The sequence below is a fragment of the Scatophagus argus genome, chromosome 6 (assembly GCF_020382885.2).
Source record: "Scatophagus argus isolate fScaArg1 chromosome 6, fScaArg1.pri, whole genome shotgun sequence".
NCBI classification, from domain to species: Eukaryota; Metazoa; Chordata; class Actinopteri; family Scatophagidae; genus Scatophagus; species Scatophagus argus.
In genome coordinates this window covers 1327462-1347602 of record NC_058498.1, presented here as the reverse complement: position 1 = coordinate 1347602, position 20141 = coordinate 1327462, and the positions used below count along the sequence as shown (strand labels likewise).

The following is a 20141-nucleotide window of genomic DNA, read 5'->3' as shown; positions in this document are numbered from 1 at the left end:
ACGAGGTCAAAAGGAAGAGAACTCATAATAGACGAGGAGGCTGGATTTGTTTTCCTCCAGTTGTGTGTACTCAGCACCGACTGAGCCTGCCGAGAGGTCAGAGGACAAAGACGACAGAAGAAGAGACAGAGGAGTCTCAATGTGGAGGACACCTAATTCCTCCAAGTAGGCAAAATCTCTTTGTATACTATACAAAATAAATAATTTATTTAATGTTATTGTTATATACTATACTGTTCTTATATTGCTACATTAATACAAACACGATTTATGATTACTAAGTCCTGTTATGTATCATTGGGGTGTTTACATCCAGTCAACGTGCTGCTTCACTGCCATTAATCTCACAGTCACTTCACCCGCAAATTTGTCTTTAACTGCTCTTGTACAGTTTCTTCTTGTATAACCCTGCAGGTTTGTTGGACAACTATAACAAATATTGATAAATTTACCAGTGACAGTTGCGTTTGAGTCCAGCAGGGGGCAGCAGCACACCGCAGTACAGTGACTGCCCTGGAAAAAGTAGAATATGAAATATTAAACTGATGATTGACAGACATCTGAAGTCTGCGTGCTCAGGTAAACATACTGTTTAGTTCAATATGTGAAATCTGTTAAGTCTGTGCACATCATAAAAGTGATGCTGTTCTGATGAATTACAGATTTAATGTTAAAACATTTGAACCAAAATTCGTTGTTAGAAATCTTAAAAGTATTTCCATGAGTTTCACAATAAAACACACTACAGACACTCTGTCAAAGGCTTCTTTTATTTTGAAAGAATCATTAAAATTAGTGTTTCAATACACACATTACCTCTGCGTGTGCGTGTGTGTTGAGGAGGGGCATTTTCAAAATAAATCACGTCTCTCTTAATAAATTTATGGCTTTAACATCGGCTCTATTAAAACCCGACTGAAAAGATCGTCTGCAGAACAGCAAAGTTTGTCAGGAAAGAAAAAGAAATCCGAGGTGTCCTTACTCAAGTTACGATACGATGAATCGTTATTTGGAGAAAGTTTGAAAATATTCAGAGAAAGTAACAATATTTTTAACCTTATTCTTAGAACATGTTAATTTTAATTCTTTAAAATTTAATTTTAAAGTCAATCGTGCAAAAAAAGGTCAAAGTGTTTTGACAATGTCATAATTTGAGTAGAAAAAGGCACATTATAGTATTATAAACGTATATTATATCTTAATTAAAATGCAATATCAATTGAAAAATATCTGATTATTAAATCATAAATTGTACTTTATCATGTTCATATTTATTTTAAAATGTGGCTTTTATTTCTCCAAATTAAGACTTTGAATAACCTCAATTTTTATGTCTCAGTATTTTAACTTCATGGCTGAATGTCATTTTATTGTATCGCAACAGTTACACTGCGATGTTATTATAAAAACAGTCTTCTGCTCCTTTAACTCAGGGTTTCGTTATCCAATCTAAAAAAAAAAAAAAACACTTTGGCAAGAAACTGAAACTCTTTAAATTTTTTAAAGACATTTCTGTGTTTTAGCCCTTAAAAATATTTTTATTTATATCAACAAATCTGGACGTGATTTAAAGGTGTGAAACATTTAAGGATCAAACATTATCTTAAATTATCTTATTTAAATTCAGCTGATCAGTGATAGAAGTTGGTAAGGAGCTCGTACCAAAGTTCAGACTCAAAACGCAGACGTGATTTCAAAAAAAGACGATTTTTAAGGAAAAGAAAAACAAAATAAATAAATAAATTAAAGATTGAAATGTTTGTGTTTTTTGAGGCAGAAATACAAAAGGACAATCAAGTTTTATCTTCATGGTTTCAGTTGCTGTTTCTAAATTACGAAACAAGATAAACATTAAAAGAACAAAAAATAAAATAAAAAACACGGAACGCTGTGAATGAATATTGATATTCTGATTTCCACCCCACAGGCTCAACTGGTTGCTTTAAATCATCTGAAAAGTACTACAAGTCCCAGAGAGCACTGCCATAACAATCATCCAATCAGAGAACTCCACACTCTGTTGTTTGGTCCTTGTAGGTGGAAAGATTCAGACATTTGAATCGATTCGGCAGCTAACAGTGAAGCTACGTTCAGCTCTGAACACGATACGACAGCTGAGGCTCATGGGTAATGTAGTATTCAGAGCCACAGACCAAAGCGAAGGGAATAACATGAAATGTTTCTACCTGATGAACCTTTTGGATGGTTCAGAACAGAATAATCATCAAAAATTCACAAAGTAAAAATGAAGTCTATGCATCTGAACAAAGTGGAAATGTTTTCCCAAAGTGACTCGTCTTCACTACAAACGCAGCTCTGTGCCACATGCAGTCGTGTTTAAACCTTCACATGATAAAAGTGATCACAAAGCTGTGGTCCCAAATATCTCTTCATTTAAACCAATTTATGTGTGAGTATGTAAAAACTCTCTGCTGGATCAGAAGCTTCAGCATGTTTTCTTCACTGAACTGAAATGCTGTCGCATTCAATCAAGGAAAACACGAGGCTTCCGCCTGATTAATTTGCTATCTTAGAGAAAATATCTTTCACAGAATTGCGAGGAAAAAGATCACTTAGTTACGAGAAAACTTCTGGAGGCTCAGGAGCTCCCAGAAGTCACCATCTTTGGATTCGAATCTGTTACTACCTGCTGCCCAGAGGCCAAACAACAATGACCCTCCTTTACACCTTCGTACCTTTAATACAAAGCAAAGAAGCTGAATGATGACACAACATTCTCACTTTGAACAGGCTGTGTAAAAGAGGATATTAGCTATCAACTAATGTCGTACAGTATATATTATATTTGCATCCGTGTTATTTGTATGTCTGTTCTGTGCTTGGTAGATATCGTTTAATTTAGGTCCAGTGTTGCTCCTGCTGCTGTGTTAGCATTTGCTAACAGGTGAGCATAGGGTCCTGATCCAGCAGTGAGGAAGTGTGAGGAAGTGTCAGGAAGTGACAGGTGGTAACCGTGCAGTGATGTCACACAGGTGCAGGAAATGTAAAGGAAACCGTTTCTTATATACTTCAGTTAAAAAAACGTAACTGAAGTGTGAGGGGCTTTTAGCCGTCGGCTTTCTAAGGTAACCTTACTGAACTCCATCCTTTCATCGAGCCCTTCTGCTTGTAACCATGGCAACAACCAAAGTCTCTCCATCCCCTCGTTCACCTGTAAAGAGGTCAGAGGTGAAGTGGGCGGGGCTCAGAACTCAACCTTGCAGGCAGGGAAGGTCTCCTCCTGCATGGCTACAGTGCTGTTGCTGCCCAGCACAGTGATTGACAGCTCCCTCTGCTTGTCATGGGTCTCCTGGTACCACTCATGCATTTCCAGCGAATCAAACGTTGGGATCAGAGTCACCTGAGGGCACGTCAGAGAAAGACCAATCACAGAACAGTTCATAAGAAGTTGAAGCAAATGAACATCATTCAGCGTTTTTACCGACCTGAACCTCTGGCCAGCTGCCCTTCCCATCCAGCAGAGCATCCAGGATGCTCCTCATGGCCACCTCCTTCACAGGATCGTCTCCACTGATGATGTAATGCGAGGAGCGAAGACGTTTGAAAAACTCCAGGTCCACGGTGGAGGCTGCAAAGCCAGAGGGCAGGTAGGCAAGGTCCACGTAGACCACAGAACCATCAGAACCTGCGGAACCTGCAGCTTTGGAAGCTGGGACAAAGTGAGAAGAATGAGAGTGAAAATCTAAACAATCTTTGTTAATCAAGTTATTAGAAAAACACCCAAAATCACACAGAAGAGCTGAACAAAGTTGCTGAGGAAAAGTAGCAGTTATGTTGCTGTGTTGCCACCAGGCTTGAAGAACAAGCAACTGAAGGATGGATGACAGAAATGGTGAGGGGAGGTGCCCGAACAAATGAAGCACAGGTGCACCCTCCTCAGTGTTTTCTGAAGTTTGCCTGCCTACCTGAGGATGAAGATTTTGCAGATGCAATTCTGGAGCCTCCAAGTGAATTTCGGGTTGATGGCTTTGTGTCTAGGCTGGTGGTCATCTTTAGTGACCCCATGGCGCTGCCGACTTTGCTCTTTCCGTTGTGGACTGCGGTACTTCCAGAGGTCACCTTCTGTGTTGTGCCTGTTGGTTTCTTGCTCTTGGCAGCTGAACCCTTCAGGTTCTTGCTTGAACCGTCAACCTCTGCATCGGCCATGCAGGCTCCAGGCTGTGGTGGTAATGGCGGCAAATCCTTCACCGGGGCTGGTGGCGGGTCATGGGAGGAAAGCTGCCCTCCCATGTGGGAGTGCTGCTGGCTGGGATAATCTTGTGGGTGATTGGGTGGGAAAAGGCTACTGGAGTCATCATCGGAGTCGATATCTGCCGTGATGGAAGGACAGTCCTCCGTATTAGGGGGAATATCAGAGTCTGTGGCTGTGGGGAGCGAGTCGCTAACTGATGTGGGTGGAGTTTCCTGGCTGTAAGTCGATGGGCGGTCACTGCTGCTTTGATCCTGTGAGTGGTTGTTGTTGTCAGAGATGTCTGGTGTGTCACCGGTGGCGAGGCCGGGACTAACATGCTGCTGATGACTCTCCGGAGTCTTGGGGTGCTGGAACTCACAAGGCGACACCAAGCAGAGATCAACATCATGAGGAACACCCGAAATGACTTCTGACATCCTATGGATGTGTTCCTCTGATCCATTTCCATAATGGCCTTCACGGTTGGATCTCAGAGGTGAGGCCATCTCAGTGTTGGAATCTGAGTCGCTAACATGTCCGTTAGAGTAGATTCCCATGGATCCTTTGGGTGATACTGCTGCTGGTGGCAGCACTTGCTCAAACGATACAGACAGGGATTCATCAACTTCTGTAGAGTGTGGAGAGCCGACTTCAGCTGGCAAGTAGGTCATGGTTGAGGAGGAATCTGGCATAATGTCTCTGAAAGGACTGAGCATTGAAAGACTGGACTGTTTGTCCTGAGAAGACATGGAGTTGTCCAGGCCTTCCCTCATGGAGCTCAGGTCAGAGGTCCTGCAAGACCCTCCCTGGTTGTGATCCTCCAGGGCCAGACTGGATCCTCTCACCGCAAGGTCACTGTCCCCACTTATAACCTGAATGTCCTTTTCAGGGGACTGGTGGAAAAGGTTATGTCTTGCAGAAGAGACCAGCTCCAGAGTCTTTTCCTCTAAGCTCGCACAGAGATTCTCTGATCCATTTTTCAAAGAGCCCCCAACTGGCATGTCCTGGTCTGTCTCCTTACAACGAAACTTCTCTGGACTCTCTACTGTCGAGGTCTGGTTCCCATTGGCCTTTGATCCATCAGAATTCATGACTGCAGTAACCTTCTGGCCACTATTCCCATTGTTATCTTCCAATCTAAGTCTTTCAAATTCAGCCGCCATGTCCTCAGGTGCCGACACCTTGGAACGATCTGCCTCCTTCTGGTTTTCCGGCTCCTTTGAACCTGCCTTACTCCTTGTCCCTTTATTCAAAGTGTCTTTCTTTGAAAGAGTGCTGTCTTTCTTTAAAGTCCCACTCTTTCCTGAAGCTTTCCTCACTTCTGTACTTGCTGATGATGCTGCACTTGAAACTCCACTTGTTGCTTTCTTCATGTCTTTAACAGCTGCTTTGGCAGTTTTATTCTCCTCTGTTTTTGAATCCTTCTTGTTGTCTTTTTTTGGTTCGGCCTTAAAGTCTTTCTTTGGTTTTGTACTTACAGGTTCCTTCTTTACTATTTCTTTTTTTTTCTCTCCGCTTTCTTCTTTCTTCACAACAGAAGCAGGCGCCTTATCGTCCTTTCTCACTTCCCTTTTCTCTTCTTTTGACCCATCTTTCTTTGGAACAAGCTTTTCAGTAGGTTTAAGTGGTTTTGATTTTGCATCTGTGTCCTTTAGTTTGGACTTTTCTCCCCCATCTTTCTTTTCTTTAGCCACAGTGTCTCCTGCTGCTTTTGGCTTCGTTTTTACCTCCTGTTTTTTCACATCTACTCGTCCAAGTTTCTCTTTTTGCAAGGCACTACTAGGTCTGAAGTCCTTGGACTGAGACTTAAGGCTTTCACGACTCTCTGCTCTTTTGGGTTGTTTCTCAGTTTTTGATGTGTCTAAGTCCTTCAAACACACAACAGGATGTTTGAGGAAATCTAGATGCTTGAGTTTTTCAAGTCCATCCAGAATTTTGGTCTGTGGTGTGCACCCCGGGAAAAGGACACGGACAATCTTCTCCTGAGGGTTGGAAGGGTGCCAGACCAGCAAAGCACAAATGGAAACAAGGCATGGAAGTGGAAGATCTGAACCCTTTGCATTTGATTCACTGTTTGGCCAAATCTGCATTAAAGTCTCAAGGTTTTTGCTGCCGCTGACTGGATTCAGTGTGTACAGCTCCAGGCGGCCAACTCCCATCTTTTGAAACAAGATAACTGGTTCTATACAGGTTCCGTTAGGCCGGCTGATGGGTTCGGGTTTGATTGCCAGTCTTTCCAAGTGCTTCAGAGTGAGTGCCACCTGGTCACAACTCCGCAGCTCGCTGGGATCTTCCTGTATGGACTTCAGTCTGTCAGGTGCATTGAGGAAGACCACCCCAATCTCGGGAGAGATGAGGTTTTTCATCCAGTCCTCTTCAGTCCGAGATCCAGCAGAGTCTTCCTCCTGCTCAGCTACTTTCCTCAGCAGCAGACTATTCAGTCCCGGGAGATTATCCACACCAATGTGGGTCAGGAGCACAGAGTCGATCCTGTCAAGGTGTCGAACCAGTTTCCAGAAGCAGGATCGGGGATCAGAGCCACCATTCACCAGGACATTAAAACCATTAACAGCAAAGAAGGCAGAGTCGCCCCTTCCACCAGGGAAGATGTAGCAGCAGGGGCGTGAGAGTTTCAGGAAACCCACGGTGCTTGGGGGCTCCAGGAGGTCAAAGGGTGACTCGGGTTCCAGTGACTCAGATAGGTACTCCGTGAACTCCTGTAGACCCTCCATCTCTGGAAGCACAGGGGGAGGGTTGATCTGGATGTTTATGAAGTCTTGCAGGTTGTGTCTCTCCAACACAGAGTCCTTCCAAAGACCATAGTTTGGACAGCTGACGGTGAGGCTGGCCTTTACTGCTGGGTCTGCAGAGCTCAACAACTCTCCAACCTATCAAAACAGAAAGAAATTACATGAATATTCACAGACACTGAAATAAGCGTTCAGTCATCACAACAACGTAAGATCATATAAATATCATCAGGTTAAAAAATCTGTATCTGGTCAGCAGTAGAATCAGGAGCTCATTTTCATTGTTGTGTAATTTTGATTCTTTATTTTTAATTTGTGGAATCAGATTCTAATCTGCCTTCACCACCACAGGAAGTGTGATGACCAGTAACCTCTGGAAGCAGCAAATCTGTTTAAAATACAACTGAAAAATCACAATTAACCCAAATGAAACCACAGGAAGTCAAGATTGGGAATAAACAACAGTAAAGTAAATCTATGTTTCCATCCACCTGTTTTGTATGTGTTGTCAATTTGCACACAACAACTGAAAAGAAATGGTGAAAATTAAAAAATAAACTAGTAAATCAATGTAAAAAAAAAGTGTTTTGTGTTGTTCTGTGGATAAAAGCAGAAACACACTTAGTGAATGAATGATGACATCTAAATAATTTTCAGTTTAAATTTCAGTTTAAGTTTAAATTGTTCAAATTTCCTGTATTTTTTTTAAACTCACGTTTTAATCTATCTGTATCTCTTTGTTTAGGGTTGCAACTAAAGATCATTTCCTTATCAATTAATCCTTCTTTTGTTTGACTAACTGATGTACTTGTTCTTAGCTGTTATAATATTTAATGTGTAAGTACACTGAGAGTCTAAGTTCAGTTTACTGTCATAAACAGAAGCAACAACCAGAGAAGCTGGAAACTTCACAGTTTTTTTCTTGATTAGTCGAAAATAGCTGCTTATTTTTTTCTGTTGCTCAACTCATCAGTTCAGTTTGGGGCAGCCGTGGCCTGGAGGTCGGAGAAGCAGCTTGTGATCGGAGGGTCGCCAGTTCGATTCCCCCACCGGACGGGCAGGAAAAATCTGGGTGTGGCGGAGTGATTAATGAGAAAAAAATGCCCCACTCCCCAATTAGCCGGCTGATGTGCCCTTGAGCAAGGCACTTAAGGCCCAACATGCTCCCCGGGCGCTTGATGCTGCCCACTGCTCCTGTGTGTGTTTCACTGCATGTAATTTGCCGGGTGTTGCATGTGTGTGTTCAACTAAGGATGAGTCAAACGCAGTGTGTATGTAAAAATAAATATACTGCCAATAAAGTGATTCTTAATTCTTCTACTCTATTTATGTTCTCAATCACATACCTGCGTTAAGAGCAAACCTGTTTAATAAGAGAATACAGGAGATATAATATAGGAAAAACACAAACACATCATAAACTGTCAGTCTGACACATTTTCTTACCTCTTCATCTGCAAATATGTGGAGGAAGTGGTTGAGAGAGAAGCAGCCTTTCTGTAACACGATGTCTCCGGTGTCTTCGACACACTGACCAGCCAGGATCAACAGTTTGTGCCGGGACGAGTCGCAGATCAGCCGCCGGACCTGAACACACAAACAGGAAACACATCTATTAGATTTCACACCATTCAGCTGGTTCACAGAGGCCTGAACTGCAGGAATGTGATCAATTCAATTCAGCCGATGAATTCACTTCATACACATCGATGGACACAGAAGCAGATCCAGGATGCATGATGTGGAACAGAAGGAATACGTGGTGAGACAGTGAATCTGTTCCACACAGACTTTGACCCTGTGATCACTGAGGAACCAGGAAATGTTTTCAGTTTGACAGCTGAGAGGAACTGGTGAATCTATAACATTTTATTTCTCTCTTCAGTTCTCACCTCTGAGCAGACAAAGTCATGGGCCGGATTCACCACAACCTGAGTGTCCAGAACGTCTCCGCTGTGCTGCAGAGTCCGCTGACCTGCAGGGAAACACACCAGCTGCTCATAAAGAAGCAAACAGGACGACAGAACATCAGGCCAGCAGCTGGCATTTCTTCAGACCCAACCCACTGATAAACGTGATAAAACAATACCTTCATTACTACAAACACGTTCTAAAGTTTACCTGCAGTAAAAACGAGGCCTCTGTACACTTTGCTCAACCTTAGACCCATCAGTTTTCACAGTCAGCATGAGCAGCAGGAACAATTACAACAACCACGAACATCTTGAACGCCCATGCAGTCATGTCAGTGGACTCATTTCAATAAACTGTATGTTCTGCTGCGTTCCACAGTGGGATGTGCATGATTAGGTGACCGGTCATTTAAACGTTGCTCCACTTGCCAGTCAATTAAACTGATTATTAATACTGTATTAATAGATAGATAGATATACTTCATTGATCCCAGGCTGGAAAATTACAGTCAAGCAGCAGCAATACACACAATAAGCTATACAAAATGTTAAAAAAGCAACATACAAAGCAATATAAAAAAGTGTTTATACAACAATAAGCAGTGTAATGTGCAAAATAAAGCAGAACGTAAGGTGCAGTGAAGTGAGTGTGTAAAACATATAAAGTGCGTAGTGACTGTATGTCATGAGCAGAGTTTAGCTGTTATTGTACAGTGTGATGATGTGGCAGGAGAGACTTCCTGTAGCAGCCTGTGGGAGAAGGTGCTCCTCTGTCTGTCTGCTGTGTGATGGAGGAGGTGCTGTTCATTGTCCACGATGGATAACAGCTTGTTCAGCGTCCTCCTCTCCACCACGGTCTCAACACACTCCAGCCTGAGACCGAGTACAGAGCCAGCCCTCTTCGTGATCTTATCAAGTCTGTTAGCGTCGCTGGCTCTGATGCTGCTGCCCCAACACACCACAGCAGACAAAATGGCAACAACAGACTGGCAAAATGTCCATATAATGTCCATATAGGAGCCATATCTAGAGCTCAGTGTCTGCAGGACACCACATTGGTCCAGCAGATGTCCCCTTTGTCCTCTGGCTCCCTCACAGCACAGGTAGGGACTCTCACTCAGGTGATGCTGGACAGAGGAGCACAGGCAGTTTTTTTCCTGCCACGCTGATGCTGCGATGTTAAACTTGTGAAATGTTTGGCTGAATGGAGATTTATGGACGATGGTTATGGATTCTAACACGTGACAGAACATTTACGCTGAGCAGTAAATATTTCACCCGCTACAGGAAGAAGTCAGCAAATCAGCAGCAAACATCAGAGATGTCACAGCTGGAAACATCTGTCCTGTTCATGTAGACCCTGCACTGACTCACTTCTAGGAGAAACAACAGGCCACGCAGTGACCTCTGACCCCAAGCCAACAGGAAGTACTCCCCTTCCTTCCTTCCTGTCAGCTGGTCCTGTGGTTACCATGACGACAGCGTGTGTCTGCGGGCTGTTCAGCAGAGTCTCAGCTGACTGTGTTCATGTGTTTGAACCAGATAACAAACTGTTTGTCTCTCCATCGCACGCACACACACACACACACACAGTTTTTAAAATAACTTGTTGCCTCAGTCTCAGATGATGTCATGAGTTAAATGTTTTTACAGGACTGAGCATGTGCTCTGGTCAGAGCTGAATGGGACAACACAAACACCCTGCATACATATAATATACATGCAACTCATACCAGGATGCACAGTATGGAGTTTTTAAACAGACAATTTAACATTTATGAATTTTAAACAGAAGCTACTAACTTGTAGTTTGTGCACACCTGAGAGAAAGAAATGCCAGGATGTAGTGAGTAAAGATGGATGATTTGATATTCCGCATCAGCAGAACAACAGACCAAATTCTAAAGGTTCAAACCACCACGAGAATCCCCAAACACACACGCAACAAAAATAGAAACACTTTACGTTTTTGCTCCCATTATTCATAAGTTGAAAGACTTCTGTATTTCTCACACACTTTAAGCATTAATCTGTAAAAATGCGCGTTAGTAGCAAAAGAAAATCCATCCACTTGACAGGTGCGGCACATCAGTAACTGTGGCCTCGTGTTGTGTGCTAACATTTCAGAGCAGCTTTTTATTGTGACCTTTTCAATAATCATGTTGTTTAATAAGCTCGCTGATTAGCACACCTGTCAGGTGGATGGATTATCTTGACCAAGGACAAGTGCTCACTTACAATCTGTCAGACGCAACATCTGTCTCTCGCGTTTTCTCACCTGGGACGTGTTCTGACAGGAAGGCCGAGTGTCTGGACACGAAGAGTTTCAGCTGCTGATCGAGAACAGAAACATCCACATCCACAGGCCAACACCGCACACCTGAAACACACATCGACACTCACAATAAAATGCTTTCCTTTTCTCTGCTTATTTAGATTCTCATATCTGATGTTGATGAAGTTTCCTGACCTCCAGCTTGATTCTGACTGGAAGACTGAAACATGCGCTTCACATTATATTACTGAATGGATCAAATCTGTCAATGTCAAACATGTGACTGAAGTCTCATCTTATTGGTCCCATCAGAACTGAAACTGACCAATCACTGAGGGCCATCTGACCTCAAACTACACAGAAATCTGTTGAAAGAAGGGCTGATTATTATGCATGTTGACTCTTTATTTTCACACTTTATGGTTATTTATTAATATTAAGGATGAACAGTAGGCCTGTGTGTGTGTGCTGCCGTCTTCACTGTGAACACAGAAAACAGTTGGTCAGAGTTTAATCACACTGTGACTGAAGCAAATTCATCCAGCTGAGGAAATTCATCAGTCAGACAGCAACATAAAGCAGCTGTGAAGTCACTCTGTGCTAACAGAGTTAGCACAAACGGTTAGCGGCTCGGTGTTGTGTTCGCTCTCACTGCAGAAGCATAAATCTCCATCAAATACCATGTTTTGGCACTGGCGTTTATCGGGTTTGCTAGTCAACTGGTCGATTAAACGTTGCTTTCCTTGCTAGTCGGCAGCCGAAGACAAGAAGCAGAAGTTGGACTCTGTTGTTTCACGAGACTCCAACCACTGGAAATCGAAAGATGAACAAAGTGGAACGTGTTTCCTTCCGACAGATTCACGGGTCAGAGTCTGACTGAGTGGACGCGCTCAGCTGGCCAACAGAAACGCTGCTGCCCTGTGCAGCATTACAGGGTTTCATTATTATGGGATGTCAGCTCGGTCCAGCTTTGGTAGAAAATGTTTGTTAAAATCTTCCTCAGACTTCAGTGACGTGAATGCTGGTGGTTCTCAGTAGGTTTTCAGCCTGTTTCTCCGTGTGTTTTGTGGTGAATCCAGGCTGACCTAACTGAGCTGCATTATTCATCATGTTCTGCACAAACAGCAGGAGCAGGCCGGAGAAAATCTGGTTCACAGACGGCTTTGTTCTGGTCCAGAGGAAACCTGCTGCGCTGATTTCAGACAGAGTGAGACATCTCTACCTGTTTCCTCCTATCTCTGTCAGATTAACAGCTTCCTCCTCAGCAAACAGGAAGCTGGCGATATTTAGTAACAGCACTTCCTCTTGTGTATCAGTAAGCAGAAAGCTCATTGAACAGGCAGAAACCAACAGCCCTGAACAGAAGCAGGCTGACAGGCAGCAGACTGAGAGACGAGCTCATGAACTGGCTGATTAACAGGCTGAAGTGCCAGAGCTTGAAGACACGGTTTTCTGGCTGAGATGTAACACATGATGAACAGTCAAGACCGCGTGTTTGTGTTTTGTTCTTGTGCGCAGTCACAGTAGAATTACTGTCTGGACTTTCACAGTTTGTACTGAGGTTCAGTCGTCTCAGCTGCTTCTGCTTTAATGACCTGAGGACGAGTTTAGATTCAGCAATGAACACACTAATTATACAGGGTTATTTTTAAGTCTGACTCTCATCCTTTTGCAAACCATCTCTAAAATTATGCTATTTTCTAAGTAGAATTTGGTCTGGACCGGGAAGGCATGATCATATCCTCCTTCTTCTATCTGGATCTGCGCTTTCACTTCATTCGACAGCTGAAAAGATGGCTGTATCATTAGTTAAACATGACCTGTTGTTTACGAGTCTGACCTGACTCAGCAGGTACACAAGCTCTGCAGCAGTCAAACTAAATGCAACTCATACATCTGGTTAACATGAATCTGATTAACTTGACAGTGCTAATTTATTAGATACTTATAGGCATTTAAAAATAATTAAAACGTGTATTCTGTTACTTGTAAAACAGTTCTATTCTTAAAATGCTGTTAAAGTAAATTAATGAAGCAGTTAAACTGAGGAAATAACGGTCAACGTTCTGGATTTTTAAGGTTTCATTCTGTTTTTGACCTACTTTTACAGGAACGCAAAGAAAATCAGTCAAGTTCAACAGAATGAAAAAAAGAATCCGGCGGAAAGGGCTTTTCAAAATAAATACAACATCCAAACGGACCAATGTTTTAAATTCTGACAATATCGAAAAGAGATAATGTGATTAAATTTGTAAAATACACAAGTTGTTTCAAAGAAATGTCGATTCTCACATCATATAACCCCATCAAATGTGTGCTAGTCAATATTAACTCTCAAACAACAAGCAGAACCTAAACAACGTCACGTTAATACCGTCTCTTATTAACCTAAAACATATAACTGAGGCGTTTTAGGCGACCGCAAACGGAGCTAAGGAGAACTGTTACACTTTTACAAGACGCTTCGTCTAAAAGCTTGAAGATAAAATCCGAAAACCTGAAATCGCACAGGATGTCTTGCACGTCCGTTGTGATATCACATCTAAATTTAACCTAAACAGAACAGAAACAGCTGCTAAGGAGCTGCTGCACATACGACAAATGACTATCCCGTCAAAAGTGTGTGTCCATGGTGGGAGTATCCTCGCGTTGCGATCACGCCGAGGAGGAAACGTTTTGGAGAAATGAACCCTAAACCCACACCCTGATAAATGTAATTCTGAGTAAAGAGACCCACTGTTAGTTTGATGGGACTGCGAAGGAGGAAACTTGTGAAGGCTTTGTGGCTAAGTTAGCCTGCTACGTTCGACGTTAATTGGTTATCTGACTCGTCTGTTTGTTCCATGGAAGTGTGATTTTAGTGGTTTGCATGCCAGTGACAGGGAAGCCTACACACGTTTAGTTCATACAGTGTCTCACCAGTGTTAAACCACGGTGTGTGTAAGAAAACCCGACACATGTTTTATGATCACACAATTTTGGACCCAAACGCAGCTGCGACGTCAGCTCTTCTTCTTCACGGATTTTATTCTGAAGGACCCCGCTGACTTCCCGCCCTATGTACGGTGGCTGCAGCTCGGTTCTTGTGACTCTGGTGCCGGTCAACTTTACCAGAACTCACCCGAGTCTATCTGTCGCAGCAGCCGTTCCAGCAAGCCAGCAGGCCGCATCGATCCCACCACCACCAGCACCGAGTAATCCGCTGCTGCAGGCCGGGAGGAACCGGAGGGAGAAGAACCAGGACCGCCGCCCAACTCCAGCGCTGTAGCTGCTGCTGCCGCCGCCATCATCATGGTTTGGACAGTCCACCAATTACGTCATCCGAACACAAACACTGTCCCCGCCCCGCTGCCGTCAAAGGCGGGAAAGTATGTTAACTGGCAAAGGATGCTGCCAATCAGAGAAGAATACTGAGAGGGAACATAGCCAATAAGAAGAGAGGAGTGCGTTCACGTGCTCCCGAAGAGAAATGAGCACAGACTGTTCGATCTCCAGAGCTTTTATTACTCTACACAAAATCTATATTCAAAGGTTATTTAAACGTTTTCACCTTTGAAAATGATTGAAAACTGTTTTAAATGAATATTAATGTATAAAAATACCTCTAGGTAATACACATAATTTGTTGATTAATTTATTCAATTTATTGGGCAGTTTGTATTATAATTTACTTTGTGTTGTGTTTATTGTATGATACTAATGGTTCACATTTTTCATGTTTGTTAATATTTTTACTTTTTAAATTTGTCAGATGTAGGCTACTCCCTGTATGTATTCTTCCATAGACCATAAACACATGACACATATGTCATATTCAGAATATTAAAGAAAACAAAACAGAGGAAAACCTAGAAATGGATTAAAGTTTAAAACAAAAATGGGCATCACTAAAGTTCTGTCTCTAGACAATATTCCATATTCTTAGATTTCTTTTTTTTTTCATAGATATCAAAAGAATCTGACTTCAGCAATGATATTGAAACAGGTTTATTTGATTACTTTTGTTGTCCTTTTTTATTTGATCTTTTTCAAAATGACAACAAAATGACAAAAATGATATTTAATGTTTTTAGCTAAAGTAAATTATTTATTATTCTGGATTTATGATTGAGATATTTTCACACTTCCATTTATAGAAAAAATAAAACCAATTCTTGTGAATTTTATTTGGTCAGTCCTGCATGCAAGCTGCATGTAAAGAAGAATAATTTGGACTTGTGCATGATGGAGGAAGGAATGGGTGACGGAGGGAAGATGAGAGTGGGTGAGTCTGAAAGAAATACTGTATGACACATGCGGGACATTGTGAACATTACTGCAGATGAAGCTCAGGGCCTGCTGAGAGCTTTCAGGTCAATGAGTAGGTTTATTAATCAATGGGATGAGGAGTGGGGAAAATGTTTCCTTTTCTTACTTATAATGTAGCTTATTTTGCAGATTTGATTTTTTTCAGTACAGCGGTAGGCGGTAATGCAACATTTTGGATGCAAACCTCCTTTAAAAATCAACGAAGAAGAAATTTTCGGTTTCTCCTACGGTTGCGCGAGCTCATGAATGCGTCGGCTGCTTCTCTGTGCTCCAATATGGCGGCGCCCGTGGCCGGGAGATGTGGCTTCTTCGTGGAGAAAAAGAAGCGTTTCTGTAAAATGATCGTCGGGAAAGGAAAAGTGTACTGCGGTGAACATGCGACCATGGTGAGTTCAAGGACACGTGGTGAGTTCAAGGATACAGACAGCGTGATAACAAGTAACACGAAAACTAAAAACGGTGACTCTTTGCTCCTCGTTAAACACGTATGTTCCCATTGAAGCTATTCCTAAACTTTATTAGTTTTCAGTTTATTGACAAAAACCTGTTTGAAATAAAACAAACAAACAAACAAACAAAAAACACACAAACAACTCATATCTGTTAATATCTCCATTAGTTGTCAGTAGGTGGAGCTATTGGAGGTTCACACATCAAACAGCAGAAGAAGACGATGAGCTCAGGGGCGGTTCATAACAACAATAAAAACAATTTTGATTTTTAAAATGCAGTGATTATACACTTGGTTAAACGTTTAGACCATCTGATTTTTTCTGTCCCTTTAAACATGAAAAACTAATCATTTTTTGATCAGATGTTTATTGCATTATTATCAATTTCATTTTCTTTCGTAACAAAGTTGCTCAGCTCACATTCATAGAAAGTGAACTTCATAAAGTTTGATAAAGTGACATTTTAGTGATTCATTCAAGCTAAATAAGTTACAGACAAACTCTTGCTAATGCTAATAATTGACTAGCAACAAGTGCTCACTCATCTCTGCTGTATTTGCTGTAGTTCAGGGGTATTCTGTTGAACAGAACCATTTTGACTTTGATTTCTGTGAAGTGTTTTAGTTGTTCTGAGGTTCTTTCTTTGTTCAATAATCGGAGTGAAGTAGCTTAAGGTGAGGTTGTTCCATCCGGTTTGTGAAGAATACAAGTAAAACTTCCTCTACTACCTCTGCTGCTATCCGTCATGTGTCTCTAACAGGTGAGCTGTGATGTCATGACACGTCTATTAACAGCTTCCTGTTTCCTGTTTTCAGGAGGAAGGAAGCAGCAGGAGGATTGTGTGTCCTCTGGACCCAAAGCAGTGAGTCAGCGCAGCTTGATCAGGATATTGATCTGGTGTGTTTAACATGAAAGGTGAAGGTGCAGAAGATGTTCGTTAACGGTTCTGTCGTGGACACTTTGTGGCTTTGTGTTTCAGTACTGTGAGTGAAGACAAACTGGACAAACACCTGAAGAAATGTAACTCCAGAGAGAAACCCAAGCCTGTGAGACAAACTTCCACTTTATTTCATATCAAAGACAATAGTTTAATGTGATGCTGTGTTCACTGTCGTACAGTCTGAGGTCAGATTAACAGTGTTAGTGGAGTAAAAAGTACTGGAGTTCCCTCTGAGGGGTGGAGGAGACGTAGAAAGTGGAAAACTGAAATACTTGTGTGGTGTACTGCAATACTGCGTCATTCTGTGTTTATTTCATACTTGAACTCCTGAAGTTCTCTGAAGTTTTAAACTAAAGGAACAGTTCACCCAAAAATGAAAATTTAGCCATTATGTCCTCATGCTGATGGAAAGTCAGGGGAAATGTCTTTGTCCACAAAACAACAGTAATATGAAATGGCTACAACTAATCCAAGTCTCCAAAAGCCTCAAGCTCCCAAATCCAATTGAAAATACATAATCTGACCGTGACCTTCACCAGTTACCTCTGAAGAAAGACTCTCCTGGTGGTCAGAAGTGGAAACATAAGTAACACAAACATAACTCCTTCAGCCTTTATTAAAACAAACCGATGCTGAAACGTGTCTGTGAGCTCAGTTTGAATGCAGCTGATTTAAACCTTCCTCTCTGACCTCCTGCAGGTTTATTATGTGGAGGACATAAACTCTGGGTCAGCTGATGGAGACGAGACGCTCCAACAGGTAAAGCCTAACCTGTTAACTCTAATAATTTTAATAAGTTAAATAATGCTAATGTGGCCGTTTGTATGTCAGGTGAGTCTGTCTGAACGCAGCCGCACACAGCTGGAGTCTCTGTTGGACAAACTGAAGTCTGCAGTCAAAGGTGAGTTTCAGGTCAGTTTTAGTCTCATTTGTCTGAGTGATGAAATGTTGTTGAGCTGTTGTTGTTCTCGTAGGACTGCAGTTTGACATGGAGGACGGCGTTCTGTCTCACCCTGTGCTCCAGGAGGAACTCAACAACCCCAAGAATGGAGACTCCGCCCACAAACACCTGAAACAGCAGGTAAAAAAAGACTGGACACACCTGAGTACACCTGAGTACACCTGACTACACCTGAGTACACCTCAGTACACCTCAGTACATCTGTGCAAACCTTAACTGCAAAGTAAATATAAGCTGAATCAGATGTTGGGCTGCTGTGAGGAGGTCATTTTTAGGTTGGTTTGTTTTTTTCGTAAAATTGTTCCGTGACATTTCTTTAAATCTTTCGTGCTTATATGGACCCAGTGTTTCTGAAATCCCGGTTATGGCCCTGAACAGGTGAACACCCATCATAAGCCACACCCCCTGAAGAGGCAGACTCTTCAGTGTTGTTCCTCTCTCACCTGTCAGGTGTGTCCAGTCCTCTATCTTAGGTCACCTGGAGGCGCTGGGACTGCTGGAAAGGGGGCGGTGCTTCGTTGAGTTTGGAGCAGGTCGGGGGAAACTGTCTCACTGGATCCACGAAGCCCTGAAGACCCGCGATGAGCCGAAGACCCACGAAGACCTGCAGCTGCTGCTGGTGGAGCGCTGCACCACCCGCTTCAAGGCAGGGAAAAAAACTCCAGACTCTAAAACTCAAAAAATCTCCTAGACTACCAAGTTCCTGAGCTTCAGAGTCCTCAGGTCCAAATGATCAAAGTCACAAAAACTCCCAAACCACTGATGTCTGTGAGGTTTTCGCACCAGAATGTTCCATTTCCTTCAAAATGTGGTCACTTTCAAACCTTCAGTGTGACATCAGCAGAGAGGGCGGAGTCAGCGTTTTGGTGTTTGACATAACGCAGGTCTGACCCGTCCTGTTCTGTTCTGGTCCAGGTGGACGGGAAACATCAGGATGTTGGAGTTCAGTTTGAGCGGCTGCAGGTCGACATTCAACATCTGGATTTAAGTAAGACACAAACACCTGGAGACACATTTGTCTCAGTTCGCTTTAACTCTTCTGAACATCTGAATGTTTTCAGGTAAAGTCCCCCTGCTCAGCCAGAAGAAGCTCCCGCTGGTTGGAGTTGGTAAACACCTTTGTGGAGTGGCGACAGGTGAGAGCTTCAGATTCTGAACTCTGATTGGTTGACCCTGATCGTTGACTCAGCTGCTGTCCATCTTTGACCTCAGATCTGGCTCTGCGCTGTTTGTTGGAAACACCGAGACTCAGAGAGGAGACCGAACCATCCCGAAAACGGCTCAAAACCTCCTCAGAGCCTTCTGATCCAGAATCAGCTGTATCAGTCGCTATGCCAGACTCTAGTTCTGGTCCGGTACTGGGCCTGGTGGTGGCGCTGTGCTGTCACCATCGCTGCGAGTGGCGTCATTACGTCGGCCAGCAGTTCTTCCTGCAGCGAGGACTCGGAGCTGCAGAGTTCTCAGCTTTCTGTCGCATGTCCAGCTGGGCAACATGTGGGCTAAGACCGACCAATCAGGGCCATCCAACTGAGGTTCCAACCAATCAGAGAGGAGACGATGAAGAACATGAACCGGCAGAGGAGACGGACGCTGTGAACGGGTAAATATTTGACCTCTGACCCCCTCAGGCTCAGAATTTCTGTTGTGTTTGTAATGTGGCTTTTTCAGTTTGACAGATTGTTGTTTATCTGAGTTCAGTCAGCCACATGTTTAAACCAGTCCTCACGGGGTCCCTTTAAGGTTTGATTCACGTGATGAAGCTTTATTAACATTGTGAAATAAACAAATGGACCCGATCAAACATTCCACTGTGGAAGTGATCCCAGCCACAGAACAATCAAAGCAGGAAGAACGTCACGTCCTTCTGATGTTTTCTCTGCAGGTTTCTGTCAGCGGATGAACGCGAGCACGTCGGTCGTCTCTGTAAGCGTCTGATCGACGGCGGCAGGCTTCACTTCCTGAGGACGAAAGGATTCGACAGCAAACTGAGTCGCTACGTTAACAGTCAGGTGACTCTGGAAAATGTCTTACTGAGCGCCGTCCCCTCGTCTTCCTCTTGAACTGCAGAGACGCCCACACAAAAGACACAAATCACACAAACTGAGTTTCTCAAAGTCTTTTTATTTGTTTTTTATTTTCTATTTGTTGAGTTCAAATGAAAATCATCGCAGACTCGATATGCGTCTAAATGTGTTTGTAAAGTTTGTATTAAAGCGCTTTCAGTTGTGTTCAGTCTGACTGCTGAGTTTGCCCAAACCTGCGACAACAGACAGACTCTGAGCATGCTCAGTCTGAAGGTAGAACTGCACAATTCACACAACACAAACATCTGGAAATAAAGCCAGAAGAG

General features: G+C 42.9%; 2 protein-coding genes across 3 annotated transcripts; one reads left to right on the top strand and one right to left on the bottom strand.

The window, feature by feature from the left end:
* Nucleotides 1-749: 749 nt before the first annotated feature.
* Nucleotides 750-14468, bottom strand: map1sa (microtubule-associated protein 1Sa). The gene is made up of 7 exons (XM_046391828.1): nucleotides 14252-14468; nucleotides 11134-11235; nucleotides 8835-8917; nucleotides 8389-8529; nucleotides 3927-7080; nucleotides 3447-3670; nucleotides 750-3361 (listed from the first exon to the last, which is right to left on the bottom strand). The coding sequence occupies exons 1-7, from the start codon at nucleotides 14421-14423 to the stop codon at nucleotides 3206-3208; spliced, it is 4032 nt and encodes a 1343-aa protein (XP_046247784.1). The 5' UTR covers nucleotides 14424-14468; the 3' UTR covers nucleotides 750-3205.
* Nucleotides 14469-15648: 1180 nt separating this feature from the next.
* On the top strand, nucleotides 15649-20019 carry trmt13 (tRNA methyltransferase 13 homolog). 2 transcript variants are annotated; one of them, XM_046391738.1, is made up of 11 exons: nucleotides 15652-15824; nucleotides 16706-16752; nucleotides 16870-16936; nucleotides 17530-17589; nucleotides 17662-17731; nucleotides 17805-17911; nucleotides 18252-18437; nucleotides 18707-18779; nucleotides 18853-18927; nucleotides 19004-19391; nucleotides 19674-20019. In XM_046391738.1, the coding sequence occupies exons 1-11, from the start codon at nucleotides 15681-15683 to the stop codon at nucleotides 19849-19851; spliced, it is 1395 nt and encodes a 464-aa protein (XP_046247694.1). In that variant the 5' UTR covers nucleotides 15652-15680; the 3' UTR covers nucleotides 19852-20019. The 2 variants fall into 2 exon arrangements, with proteins under 2 accessions (XP_046247695.1, XP_046247694.1); XM_046391739.1 differs by lacking the exon at nucleotides 18252-18437 and having other exon boundaries at nucleotides 15649-15824.
* The last annotated feature ends 122 nt before the right edge of the window (nucleotides 20020-20141 follow it).

What these genes read in the sequence shown, in the direction of transcription:
- trmt13 (XM_046391738.1), top strand. Translation starts at nt 15,681, where the DNA reads ATGAATGCGTCGGCTGCTTCTCTGTGCTCCAATATGGCGGCGCCCGTG. An exon ending in GAGACGAGACGCTCCAACAG is followed by an intron (nt 17,590 to 17,661) that starts GTAAAGCCTAAC and finishes TTTGTATGTCAG; the next exon opens with GTGAGTCTGTCTGAACGCAG. An exon ending in ACAAACACCTGAAACAGCAG is followed by an intron (nt 17,912 to 18,251) that starts GTAAAAAAAGAC and finishes AGGTGTGTCCAG; the next exon opens with TCCTCTATCTTAGGTCACCT.
- map1sa (XM_046391828.1), bottom strand. Translation starts at nt 14,423, where the DNA reads ATGATGATGGCGGCGGCAGCAGCAGCTACAGCGCTGGAGTTGGGCGGC. An exon ending in GCTGCGACAGATAGACTCGG is followed by an intron (nt 11,236 to 14,251) that starts GTGAGTTCTGGT and finishes TGTGTGTTTCAG; the next exon opens with GTGTGCGGTGTTGGCCTGTG. An exon ending in CCTGTCAGAACACGTCCCAG is followed by an intron (nt 8,918 to 11,133) that starts GTGAGAAAACGC and finishes GTTTCCCTGCAG; the next exon opens with GTCAGCGGACTCTGCAGCAC.